The 13,792-nt window shown below is 35.0% G+C and overlaps 2 protein-coding genes across 2 annotated transcripts; one reads left to right on the top strand and one right to left on the bottom strand.

Moving 5' to 3' along the window:
- Positions 1-378: 378 nt before the first annotated feature.
- On the top strand, positions 379-2,910 carry LOC131006174 (wall-associated receptor kinase-like 22). Its single transcript, XM_057933350.1, has 2 exons — positions 379-1,258; positions 2,126-2,910. Exons 1-2 carry the CDS (start codon positions 1,204-1,206, stop codon positions 2,908-2,910), a joined length of 840 nt encoding a protein of 279 aa, XP_057789333.1. The 5' UTR covers positions 379-1,203.
- Positions 2,911-8,986: 6,076 nt separating this feature from the next.
- On the bottom strand, positions 8,987-13,228 carry LOC131013184 (uncharacterized). The gene is made up of 5 exons (XM_057941241.1): positions 12,597-13,228; positions 12,286-12,522; positions 11,412-11,495; positions 11,202-11,294; positions 8,987-10,345 (listed from the first exon to the last, which is right to left on the bottom strand). Exons 1-5 carry the CDS (start codon positions 13,226-13,228, stop codon positions 9,115-9,117), a joined length of 2,277 nt encoding a protein of 758 aa, XP_057797224.1. The 3' UTR covers positions 8,987-9,114.
- Positions 13,229-13,792: the final 564 nt, after the last annotated feature.

Genomic DNA, 13,792 nt, shown 5'->3' with positions numbered 1-13,792 from the left:
AGAAGAGAAGGAAGAGCGCAGAGAGAGATAGAAATTGAGAGAGGAATTTGAGTTTTCATTTCTGAATGAATGTATCCTTGCCAAACAAGTGAACATATAGGCAGGTGGTCCCCAGCTAACCAATTTCTGCAGCTATGATTAAAACTAATAAAATGACATGGAATAACTTTAACTAAAACAAGAAATAGAGATAAAACGTTTAATAAGGAAACGTGACTTCCAACACTTGAATCTACTCCATCAGCCACGTGTATGCAATCCCAACTCTGCTTTGGCCATTAAACCCACCTTGACCTCCATTTCTTCCTTCCCAGAACTGAGCTCCATTTTTGTTGTATCTTCCTCAAGAACCATAACAATATTTTAATGTGAACATGTTTTTACTCATCCCCTTCAACATTAATGATGTGTTTCTTCTATTATTTATGAAAAAAAAAGGTTTTCTTCATATAGGAGAAAAATTAAAAATGACACTTTAGAAATAAAAAAAAATCATAACTCAACTATGTTATATGCCATTATGAAAATCTTTACAATACATATTTTTCATAAAAACTAAGTGATTTGAAGTCACGTAAATATTGAACATATAAATATAACACCTAAGTATTATATCTGGTTAACATTTAAATATAATTTTACTATTGTTTATAAAATATTTAAATTGTTTAATAACAATAGTTATTATTACATTTTATATAAAATTAAAAATTTATGTGTTTTCAGAGTCAAGTTCTTTATTGAGTAATTGATGTGGATTACTTTATTTATTTAAAAAATTCAAATTGAAGTATATATATGTGAATTTTTTCAAAAATAATATTTGAAATATAAAATTATTACATATAAATATAGATTAAAAAAATCTGAAATACATATAAATTTTATGTGGAATTTTTTAACAACAAATCCTCCTACTTTATGTACTTATACTGTATATATAATAAAATAACATTACTAATTTTTTTTTACAAAATTAAAAAAAAATTAGGAGGCCCAAAGGTGGCTCCGTATCACTTGCTGAACTAATTTGATTATTCATGTTTATATTGATTAATTTGATTGTTAATTAAGCTTTAAATAATAAAATATTTAGATTTGTTAATGTTCCATCAAAAATCCTAACCAAAAAGTACCTTCGCAATCAAAGGTGGGGTATGGGCCCATGGGGTATGACTTTTGTCTTGTCTTTTTAGATGAAGTATGGAGTACTATATTACTTCCCCCAATGCTCATAATCTTAGTTACTTAGTTTCACATAAAAAAGTTTCCATAAAAAACCAGTCCTCATGTATTTAAATCTGAAATTCATTATCTACATAAAATATATCAAATTAAATTTCTTGTCGTGAACTTTAATCTTTAATTTGATATGATATCAAATATATTAAAATTGGGCGAATTTCACAAGTTTAAAAAGAAAAAATAATAAAAAGATGAACAAAAATAAAATAAATATAAAAATATGCAATTCATGGATACATAAGAAAGAGGAAAAAAAATATAAAATATAATATACGATAAAACCTTCAATAAATTATATTGATTAAGTTGATTGTTAATTAAGCTTTAAATAATAAAATATTTAGATTTGTTAATGTTCCATCAAAAATCCTAACCAAAAAGTATCTTCGCAATCAAAGGTGGGGTACTGGGGTATGGGATAAGTTTCAGTCTTTTTGTCGGCGATTTTATAAAAAGTACTACTCCCTCCGTCCCATAATAAGTTGCCACATTCTTTTCGGCACAGAGATTAAGAAATTGAGTGTTATATGTTTTAATAGAGTGTGGCCTACAATTGTTGACCAAATTAGTGAATAATTGTTGACTTATATTTTTAGAAAGTGGCCTACAATTGTTGACCAAATTAGTGAGTAATTGTTGACTTAATTAAAGTAAACTTTTGTCATTTTTAGAAAGCAGCCACTTATAGTGGGACAGACGAAAAAGAAAATGTGGCCACTTATTATGGGACGGAGGGAGTATATTACTTCCGCTATGTTTTGAAGTTTCCATAAAAAAGTACTACTCCCTCCGTCCCGGCTTTTATAGACATCATTTCCAACTCCCTCCGATCCCCTATCTAAATCCCCCAATGCTCATATTCTTAGTTACTTAGTTTCACCATTTTCACCACCTTCCACGATGTCTCTCAAAATCTCTCTCCACAATTCGAAGCTTCTCAAGTTGCTGATTTTCTTTCTCACCCTCTCTTCCTCCCTCACCGAAACTACCTCCGACGCCTTGCGGAGCGGCCATGGAATCTACATCGACTCTAAAATTCCCTACTTATTGGGGGCATTGGTTCTCCCGCCCCTCTTCGCGAGCACTTGGATCGTTTGGTCGCATCAGAGAAGGAAGCTCGAGCGCCACAGAATGAGCTTGTTCGACAGAAATGGCGGAAACATATTGAAGGAGAAGCTATCCAAGCGCGAGGGATCTGCGCACCTCAAAATATACACAGCTCAGGAAATGGAGAACGCCACTAACAATTACAGCGAGCGGGGGGAATTCTACCGCGGAACCTTCGAGAATAATCGAGAGGCCGCCGTGATGAAGATTCCGTCGCTGGTGCCGGAATCGAAAATCGAACAGTTCATCGACGAGGTGATCCGTCGCTCTCTTCGCGGCGGAAATGTAATTAGGATTTCGGGCTTCTGTTTGGAGACGAGTTTTCCCTTACTAGTTTACGAGCACCACGTAGATGGGAACCGCGCGCTTTCCGGCTTCATGCGCGGCGGCGCCGGCGTTCTTCCCCGCGCGAAAGCGGTGCTGCTCCAACTTCTTCGGTGGCGGAGGGCGCCGGAAAATGGGGGAGATTCGGTGTCTGGAGCTGTTGATGATGAGGAGAGTGGCGGAGCAGTGGAGGAAAGGCCTACTTCGAGAGAATTGGAAGATGAGCTTAAGTGAATGGAAACTGTTCGTGAATTAAGAGCTTTTCATTTTTGGTATTTGCTTAATGGGCTGGTCTCCTGTGCGACGGTCGCACAGGAGTGCAACGGGTTGACCCGGCCCAAACCCGCCCTCCTGACCCGGAACCCGCCCAAACTCCTAATTATTACATTTGTGTATAACAATTGTTACTTTTAATAAGCATGATATATACATTTGTTCGCACAAATGTATACTTATATAAATATAGGTATTTTCCTTCATTTAATATACAGTATTATATTTTCTAAACCCTAAATTCTATAAACTAAACCCTAAACCCTGTAAACTAAACCCTAAGCGTGAACACTAAACCCTAATAGGTGAAAACTAAACCCTAATAGGTGAAAACTAAACCCTAAGCATAAGATATACATTTGGTCGCACAAATGTATACTTATATTAATATAAATATTTACCTTCATTCAATATAAAACATTATACATATCAATATACATTTATATGAACAAATGTATATATTATGTTTATGAAAAGTAACAATTGTTATGCACAAATGTAATAATTAGGAGTTTGGGCGGGTTCCGGGTTTGGGCGGGTTCCGGGTCAGGAGGGCGGGTTTGGGCCGGGTCAACCCGTCGCACTCCTGTGCGACCGTCGCACAGGAGAATTTGCGTTGCTTAATTTACAATAATCCATTCGACCCATTTTAATTGACCTAAAATATAGGCCAAATTCAATGGGAAAATGGAACTCATATTTTGTTAATTTGGTTAATTTGCATGTTTTATTTTTGTTGGTTGGACCTTTGGACGCCAAAATTACTCATCGTTTGGGCGTTCAAATTCAGTGAGATTGGTTGGACCTTGGACGTCCAACGATCAGTATTTTCAATTATACGATTATAAAGATTATTGTGAATGCATTATTTTAGTAGATAAACGTATCATCTTAAATAAAATGAAGTATATAAGTGCAAGTTGTATGAGAAGCAAAAATTTACGTAATAAAATTACTACTTAGCTCGAGTTCATTACAAACCCGCCTGCCACCGCCAGCATAAGTTCTAGGTCATAAATTGGGTTATATTTCCCCGGTCTAACTATTTGGGTAGGCTGAGATTATTGGGCTTGGGCCCTCATTAATTCGAGCCCATCAATTAAAAACAGCAAAAGAAGAATATTGGGCTGAGCTTGGATTCTCATTAGTTTGAGCCCATCTAATTATAAATAACAAAAGACGAAGAAGGAAATAGGCCGAAAAGAAAACAAAAGATCAAAAGGGTTGCCGATTATTTCGGTGAGGTCATTTTAGACATAGCTTCTAATTTAATAATAACAATAATAAATTTAAACTAATTTTTCACATCAAATAATAAATTTAAAAAATTATATACCCTAACTTTGAATTAAATGAACCCAAATATTCTATTATTAATTCAAATAAATATAAAAAAAATAATTATAAACCCTAAATGGATGAGTGAACCCTTGTTAATTATCTTTATATTATATAAAAGCATAATAAATTAAAATTGAATAAAAAATAATTTTAAAATATAAAAAAATAAAAAGTGGTACACGTGGTATACACTATATTTTGGTACAGAGGATCCCATTTGGCCTGCCACCGCTAGCATAAGTTCTAGGTCATAAATTGGGTTATATTTTGGGTAGGATGAGATTATTGGGCTTGATCTTGGGCCCTCAGTAATTCGAGCCCATTCAATTAAAAACAGCAAAAGAAGAATATTGGGCTGAGCTTGGACTCTCATAAGTTTGAGCCCATCTAATTATAAATAACAAAAGACGAATAAGGAAATAGCCCAAAAAGAAAACAGAAGATCAAACGGGTTGCCGATTATTTCGGTGAGGTCATTTTAGACATAGCTTCTAATAATAATAATAATAATAATAATAAATTTAAACTAATTTTTCACATAAAATATTTTCATCCAACTCAATATCCCATAGTTCTCTTATTAGGGATGATAGTGAATATTGAACCAGATTCTATTTTTTTTGATTTGGACCTTGCAAAAATCAGATTCGATAAATTTAAACTGAATTTGGACTATTCTTAAAATTTTTGAACCTAGATATGAAGTAGGAGTTATGAGATCCAGACTCGATCTAGATCCAACCCATAGTTCTAATTATATATATAAAAAATATACTATAATTTTATTTTTATTTTTATGTAATTCTATCCTAAAGATTTATGGCTAATCTATATATCACTTTTCACAAATAAGTATATAATTTTATTAAAGGTAATATTTTGAAATAAAATATTATTACTCTGTATTATTTTTTACAACAAAATGAAAATAAATTATATATATATATATATATATATATATCCTAATTACACGCATTAATTAAATTGGTAAATCCTAATTACTAATAAATAAAAAATTAAATTAAATCACAATAAATCGAAATTGCAGAAAAAGTTAAAAAAAAAAATGAACTATCAGATTCATTTGTATATAGGAAAGATTGGAGGGGTGTATGGGTTATAGAGAGAGAGATGTTTGCTTAAAAAATATTCGTGATTTTCATCCGATAAAACAGAAAACATAGTAATGATTTGGAGTTGTAGCTTAAAAAACTGATATATATGAAGAAAATCTTACCATAGATCTCGTCTTGGTATGCTTGCTGTAACTTTGCTAACCTCCAGAAATTTTCCATCTATGAGAAATGTGAGCTCACATAAAGGATCATTTGAAGCTTTGAGGTGCTGTATCTTTGAAGCATGAGAGATGTTTATCTAAGTCAATGATTGAGGCAAACTCTACAAAGAAATAATAGCATTCACAGCTTGCAGGCCATGTAGAGGTGGTTCCCACCCTAAGAGTAAGAGCATCCACTACGATGCTACTCAACAGTGGTTCCCACCCTAAGAGCATCCACCCTAAGCAGTGGCGGATCCAGGGGGGGCTAGGGGGGCTTCAGCCCCCTCCCAATTTTTAAGTTTTTTTTATTTTTATTTTATTTTTTATAATATACTCCCTCCGTCCCAATAAAGGTGGCCACATTTCCTTTTTGGGTGTCCCATTAAAAGTGGCTACTTTCTAAAAATGGCAAAAGTTTACTTTAATTAAGTCAACAATTACTCACTAATTTGGTCAACAATTGTAGGTCACTTTCTAAAAATGTCAAAATTACTTACTAATTTGGTCAACAATTGTAGGCCACTTTCTAAAAATTACTCACTAATTTTGGTGGGTCACACTCAATTAAAACATAACAATCCCCTTCTTAATCTCCGTGCCCAAAAAAAAGTGGCCACTTTTATTGGGACGGAGGGAGTAGATATATATATATATATATATATATATATATATATATATATATATATATATTCTTATTATTTTGTTTTATATCTATATATGTGTATATAAATAGAAAAATACAAGAAAAAATATAGTAATACATTATTTATAGTATCCAACTATCCATATTAATTGCTCAACACATTGAGTTATTTATAGTATCCAACTATCCATATTATTTTTATCATTTTTTCTTTCTTAGTTAATTTTTAATGTTAAATTTGAGTCAATTCTAAAGGTAAAAGTAAAATTACTAATTACTAACAATGAAAATTAGTTTATTTGTTTAGAAGATGAAACAATTTTTTTTTAAGAAAAATGAATAAAAGTACGTCTTTATATGCTTTCAATCTACTTGATGTTGAATTAATTGAATTGCGAACAATTATCTTATTATATTAAGTGATTGTTGAAAAAATGCATGAAAATGAAGTGTACGGAATGCTCAAAAAAATTTGCTTCGGGGGCTCCCGCCCCCGAACCCCCGTGTAAATATTTTCAAACACCGTAGTCCAATAGATTCAGCCCCCCCTAACATTGAATCCTGGATCCGCCCCTGACCCTAAGAGCATACATATGACTCATATGTATGTCAGCTCAACAACGTTCTATCTCATTTTTCAACTATCTCATATTTTCTTCATTGTGCCACGATTTCATACTTCATCCGTTCATGAAAGAACTTCCTACCTTTTCTTTTTGGACGTTCACAAAAAAAATTTCTGCCTATTTTTGGACTATCCCCCCATTACTTATAATTACTTTTACTTTTCACTTTTCACAACTCTCAATATAACACTTTTTCACCACTCTCAATACACTCAACTACATTTTCTCCACTCTCAATACACTCAACAATAATTTTTATTAAAATCTGTGTCACTCCCTCCTAAGAAGTTCTTTTATAGACGGCGGGAGTATTTAATTATTCATGGACCCCACTATCGTTATTACTTATATTTATCACTATATATATACATATATATTATTTATGTATTTTATTTTTTGTATAATATTTTACTTCAATGAAATTTATATAATTACACAAATAAATTTATTTTTTAAATAAAAAAATACTCCCTCCGTCCCGCCCAAGATGCTACATATTCTTTTTCGGGCCGTCCCAACGAAGATGCTACATTTCTATATTTGACAAAAATAAGGAATTTTAAATACTTAATTAACACTAATTAAGTACTTTCTTTATTACCTTCTCTCTTCTACTTTATCATTTTATTACTTTTTCTTTCTTATTTTATCACTTTATTACTTTCTCTCTCTTACTTTATCACTTTATTATTACACACTTAAAACATTAATCTACAACTTCTTAAATCCCGTACCGAAAAGCAAATATAGCGTCTTGACCGGGACGGAGGGAGTATAATTTAAAATTAATATAATTATGTCAAAAAAAATATAAATTTCAAAACACATTTTGCGAAGCCATTTTGTCAAAAAAAAAAATTGAATTTCGAAACACATTTCAGCATTTGATCCACTCAAACAAAAGACACGCACAACAAATCATACAATTAAAGAAGGGGGCCACCATTTGCTATACTTGTAGCAATTTCACTTGCTTTGATTTGCTTCCTTCAATTTGCTTTCCAACGTAAACGGTCCCACAATGGAGGAAGTAATTTTACTGCCTCCTAACTTTCCCCCATAGTGGTTGCTCCAAGTCACCCCATCCGCGGCGGAGGTTCAATGATGAACTCTATAAATTTTACACCCTTCGCCTCAGCTCACTCGGCCTAGTTTTCTTTGCCTAATTTTTTTTGCGGCCTGTTCCACCTGACTTGACCAATTTTTTTTAGTAATAAATTTTCACTACAAAAGATATGAATTCATTTACTTTATATTACTTTACACTACAATATCAGTCTCTTTAATAACCGTGTCGAAAAGAACTAGGTCAATTGAGAAGGGACGAAGAAAGTATTTATCAAAAATAATACTGCCTTCTTTTACAATATCGTTGCGATTTCGTGGACGACATTGATTTTAAAAAAGTGATAAATAGTAGTAGTTAATAATAGTGAATATTGTTGTGAATAGAGTTTAGGTTCTACAAGGATTTTGCAGACGGACTAAAACGATAAAAATGACAACGATATTATGGACGGAGAGAGAGTATATTTTAAGATTAAAATAAATATCGAATTTTAAAATTAAAATTTTTATTAAATTTAAATTCAAAAATTATACTCTCTTCGTCCCACAATTTACTATCCATTTGAGATTGAGAATGACACGAATTTTAATAAAGTGGTTGAATGTGTTGTAAGTTGAATAAGTGTCTCAGATTTATGAGAGTGTTAGAATGATTAAATTGGAGTAAGGTAAGATGCCAACATTTTATAGGGTTGTGGGAGTACTTTTACTAAAAATAGAAATGAATACTAAATTAGAGGATAGATTAAAATGAAAATATGGATACTAAATTGTGGGACGGAAATAGTGATAATTAAAATAGAAAAAATTAAAAATTGAAAATTACAAAAATTAAAACAAAAAAATATTAGAAATTGAAAATTACAGTTAAAACTATTTGAAAACATATACTTTGTGGTATACAATTGATACAAAATCGATAGTTCAAGGCTTAAAAAATTATTTTCGATAATTCAGGATATAATTGATAGTGCGAAAATAGTTTGAGGTTTAAAGTGATATTTACCCTACAAACAAAAACAAGAAAGCCAATATTCATTATTTATTAATATAAACTTGCAAGCTACAACACACAACATGTTAAGAAAGCCAATATTCATTACTTATTAAGATAAACTTGCAAGCTACAACACACAACATGTTTACTTTGCATAAAAGAGTTACCATTTCTTGTAAGAAAGCATAGAAACAACTGTATGAAAAAAAGGTTAGTATGAGAAGCACAGCAGCTGATACTTCAAGTAATTCCTCCTCATTCTTGCCATCCATCTCCCACGTCGAAGCCGTTTACATCTGTTCAAACTCTCAAACACATTCGAGTAGCAAAAATCCAATGATGAAACCACAACATTCTTCCCCAATCTGTTGAACATGCTGCAGATCATCTCATCACTGCCTAGGAAGTTGCTGATGACCCCACTTCGTCGTAGTATCTCAACATCTTTGGTGGATCTGATGAAACAATTTATGAAAAACAAGTAATCCGTCACATACCTCGGATGATCATCAGGGAAGAAGCAGAGCTCGTACGCGATCAAGTTCCTCAACATGGACTCAGTTTTATCTGATATGCATAATGGTGGGAGTTTTATGACTCCTTTGGCAAAACTGATATCCCTTAGACTCATCCCTTTCGACCCTTTTAGCCTAATCCCGGCCTCCTCCATCTCCGAGGCAGAGCACGTGTGGTGCACCGTGTTGCAGCCGTTGTTTTCAGTGAAGCACTTGGCTGAGAATGAGAATGGGATGAAAGAATCATACACTAGGCCTAATAGATGCTCAGCACTGTGCAACATATCTGAACTCGAGTTGAGCATTGAGGAATCCGGCCATGGGAACACGTCTCCGGCTAGAAAGAGGAGGAGATGGTGTATGTTATCGTCTGGATGTTCCATCCTTGTCATGTCGAAAAGCTCATTCAACACGAAGAAAGGGAGCTGGTTCTCTAACAACAGAAGATCATGCCTTATTTGGACTAACATGTGATTAAATTGAAATATTTGATCACTCATGTCTCTCAAATCACTAAACCAATAGCTTCTCAGCAGCTCAATCACAAAGCACCCATCAAGAAGCAACATCTCCACGAACTCATCTTGATCAAGACTGATTGATTTCGCGTAGTAAAGGCGAGCCTTTTCCTCCATGCTCCTCACTTCCAACACACATTTCTCAACACTCAACTCATCTCTTCTTCCCAACATCTTTCTTAGATACCTCAATTTGTGTTGCTCCATGGCCTTAACGCGATCTTTCCCACGATGGATTGGGCCTATGGAGACTAATTCGGGTTCAAAATCCTTTTCATTTACTTGCCTTAGGTGTTGATCTACTTTGGCTATGATAGGCTTTGAGGGAGTGAGAGAAGTAGACAATTGATGAAGCAAGTTTTCAATCCTAACAACAACACTGTCTCTCTCCTCTGTCATCTTCAAGAATTAAGCCAAGAAACCAGAAATTATATATGCTGCAGAAGAAGAAAACCCCATAAAAATATTGAACATGTAGCAATCTGCATAGGTTCATTTGTTATTGAAACTTACAAGATTTGAGTAGCTGAAACACGAAGCCAAAGCGTTGATATTGTACGTTGCTGCAGCTGATTTCTTCTTGTTACATTTCTTGTAAAAGAACTTTCATCCCCTCTTAATATGAATTATTGGAGTATTTTACAAAGCGAATCTTGTGGCGGAAATTAAGTCAATTTCCGAGAACTTTACTTTGGATAAAGAAATTAATGCTTAAGAAAGTTCATGTGAAATTTCGTGAATGTGGATTCGGTCAACGAAATTGACGCCGACTGTGTGTGTCTTCACAATTTTGCACTTTGGTCAACGAAAGTTGCAGGGAAAATCAAAATGAAAAAAACAAGGGAAAAATAATTAAAAAAAAAAACATAAATTATAAATAAAATTAAAAATATAAATATATTCGGTTCGGTTAAATCGATCAATTCGGTCCAGTTCGTCAATTTTGATTGCAAGTAGGGTTATCCAAAGGTCGTGAATCGGCGGTTCACGGTTCACTGGAACCGGTCTGCCAGAGTATGGAGGTTCAGGGTCCAGTTTGAACAATCGATTTTCGGGCCGAACCGGTAGTTTTTTTTAATATTAAATTTGAATTTGAGTATTGTGTATATTTTCACTCCAGGATCATCTATTAGGCCTAATCTATCAATGTTTCACTCCATTTTCAACTCAGGGTGTGTTCTGTTTGGTTGTAAATTTATCATGAGAAAATGAAGGATAAACAAAATTTCACCATTTAAATCTTTCATTTCTTTTTCCACGTAAACTCTGCATCGGAGCTGAAGGAGGCCGGCATTCGCCTCAGACGGTCTAAACAAAACCTCCTCACTTTCAAAGCCAGAGTCCTCAAATTCCCACCTCTGCAAGTCTCAGGCAAGACAGAGTCCCTTCTGAGGAACTTGATGGCCTACGAGCAGCTCCGCCTCGATGATGATCACCCCAAACACGTCACAGACTACGCGTTCTTCATGCATTACCTCATCAGATCAACGAAAGACATTGAGATACTGCGACGCAGTGGGATCATTAGTAACTTCCTAGGAGGGGACGACAACATCTGCCTAATGTTTAACAGATTGGGGACAAACTTTCTCATCAGATCATCAGATTTTTGCTACTCTGATGTCTTTGTGAGCTTGAACAGGCATTGTGGCCGCCGGCACAAGAAATGGATGGCAAAATTGAGGCGAAACTACTTCAATAGTCCGTGGTCCGTGATCAAGTTCGTTGCTGCTGCAGTGCTGCTGCTGCTCACCTTAACACAAACTGTTTTTGCTATACTTGCTTATGAGCAGAGGAATGATGTGATGAGAGTGCGTTTGATTTCAATGTGATTCAACTATGTATGTATGTAGGGAGAAAATCATTTGTAATCTTATCAACTGTTTATCTAATGTAAAAGATTGAAGTAAAAAATCACTTCAAAAATTTGTCTTCCTTCAAAGCCAAATACACTGCAACAGTTTCTAGTAATGTTGAATCATGATGCATCAAGTGTACTAGTTTTTAAAATTAAAATCTAGAGCTCAAAAGAAAGCATAACTTAATTAACTGAACGATACAGCCAAATCTCAGACAATAAAACTTATTTAGGAGAAAATATTTATTTTTAAAGATTTGTTTTACCTCTTTGCAAAATTGCATTTTCGTAGTAAATTACCTTGGAATTTTAGCTAGCAGTAAAAATAAAAAATAAAGTGGAAAAAAAAGAATCATAAACTTCAACTGATAGTGATATAGGCCTAGTTTATGATTCTTTCTTCTCATTCTCATTCACTGCAAACAACGGTAGCAACACGGTGCACCACACGTGCTCTGCCTCGGAGATGGAGGAGGCCGGGATTAGGCTACACGGGTCGAGAGGAATCACTCCCACTGCGTCGCAGTATCTCAATGTCTTCCGTTGATCTGATGAGGCAGTTCATGAAGAACACGTAGTCTGTCACGTGTTTGGGGTGATCATCATCGAGGCAGAGCTGCTCGTAGGCCATCAAGTTCCTCAGCAGGGACTCTGTCTTACCTGAGACTTGCAGAGGTGGGAATTTGAGGACTCCGGCCTTGAAAGTGAGGAGGTTGTTTTCAGACTGTCTGAGGCGAATTCCGGCCTCGTTCAGCTCCGAGGCAGAGTTTATGTGGGCTAATGAGTTCCTATGTTCACCTATGTAAAGAGTTTGAGTTGAAAACAGAGATGCTCTGTTTTGATCATGTTGAAGAGGTGGTTCAAGGAGAAAGGGAGCTGGTTCTCAAACAGCATCAGGTCATGTGTGATCTGGCTGAGTGTCGTGGGCTCGAAGACGGGGTCTTTCTCTGTCGAGGCCTCAGAGACCTGCACGTGCCTTCTCACGAGCTCGATGAGGAAGCAGCCATCAAGAAGCAGCATTCTCACAAACTCATCTGCATCGACATTTAGAGGTGTTGAGTAGCATTGGAGGGCCATCTCTGTTTTTTCACTCACTTTTTGGACCTGTTTTGCTATGGTGAGATCATCTCTTCTCCGCAGAAGTTGCTGCAGATACCTCAGCTTGTGCTGCTCCATCGCCTCGAGATGAGGTTTCCCTCGATGGATGGGGCCGAGAGCCACGATCCTCGGCTCATAGTCGTTTGCATTCACCTTGCGCAAGCGATCATCCACTTTGAATATTTTGGGCTTAGGTTGAGTAGTGTTGCTCAAATTCTTGATCAAACCTTGGATTGCAACAGCCACACTGTCTTCTCCATTTGACGCCTGTGAAACCTTCAAGAACTCAGCCAAGAAATATGCCAAAGTTTCAAAATGTACTAATTCCAAAAACATGTTTGTTGCATTAAGGCCTTTGCTGTTTTGGTATAGAGATTTTACCTTTGAAGCATAAGGTTGTTTGGATAAAAGAAGTTATAACAATGACTGATTTCAGCCATGACTGTGAGGTTTGGCAAAAACTTCAAGAACTTATCGGTTTGGTTTAGGTTTTTTTAATTTTTTTTATTAATAATTGGATGGGCTCAAAGTAATGAGGGCCCAACAATCTTAGACTTCCCAAAACCCAACTAATATCTTACTGAAAGGAAATAACGAGTTCCGATGTATTGGGATATAGTGTTGGGCTCGAATTGAAGGGAAATGTATTACTCTCTGTGTTCCACCAATCTTTACACGTTTGGTTTCGGCACGAGAATTAAAGAGTTGTAGATTAGTGTCTTAAGTGTGTAGGTAATAAAGTATAAAAGTGATAAAGTAGGAGATAGAATGTAATTAAGACCCCTTATTTTTAGACTAATTATTACCTACTTGAAAATGTGTCAAGATTTGTGGGACGGTCCAAGAAGGAATACGTGTCAAGATTCGTGGGACGGAGGGAGTATCAATTAAGTTTAATTA

This window comes from Salvia miltiorrhiza, chromosome 1 (genome assembly GCF_028751815.1).
Source record: "Salvia miltiorrhiza cultivar Shanhuang (shh) chromosome 1, IMPLAD_Smil_shh, whole genome shotgun sequence".
Lineage (NCBI taxonomy): Eukaryota > Viridiplantae > Streptophyta > Magnoliopsida > Lamiales > Lamiaceae > Salvia > Salvia miltiorrhiza.
Note: the sequence above shows the minus strand (reverse complement) of the source record. Positions and strands in the feature narration are given on the sequence as shown.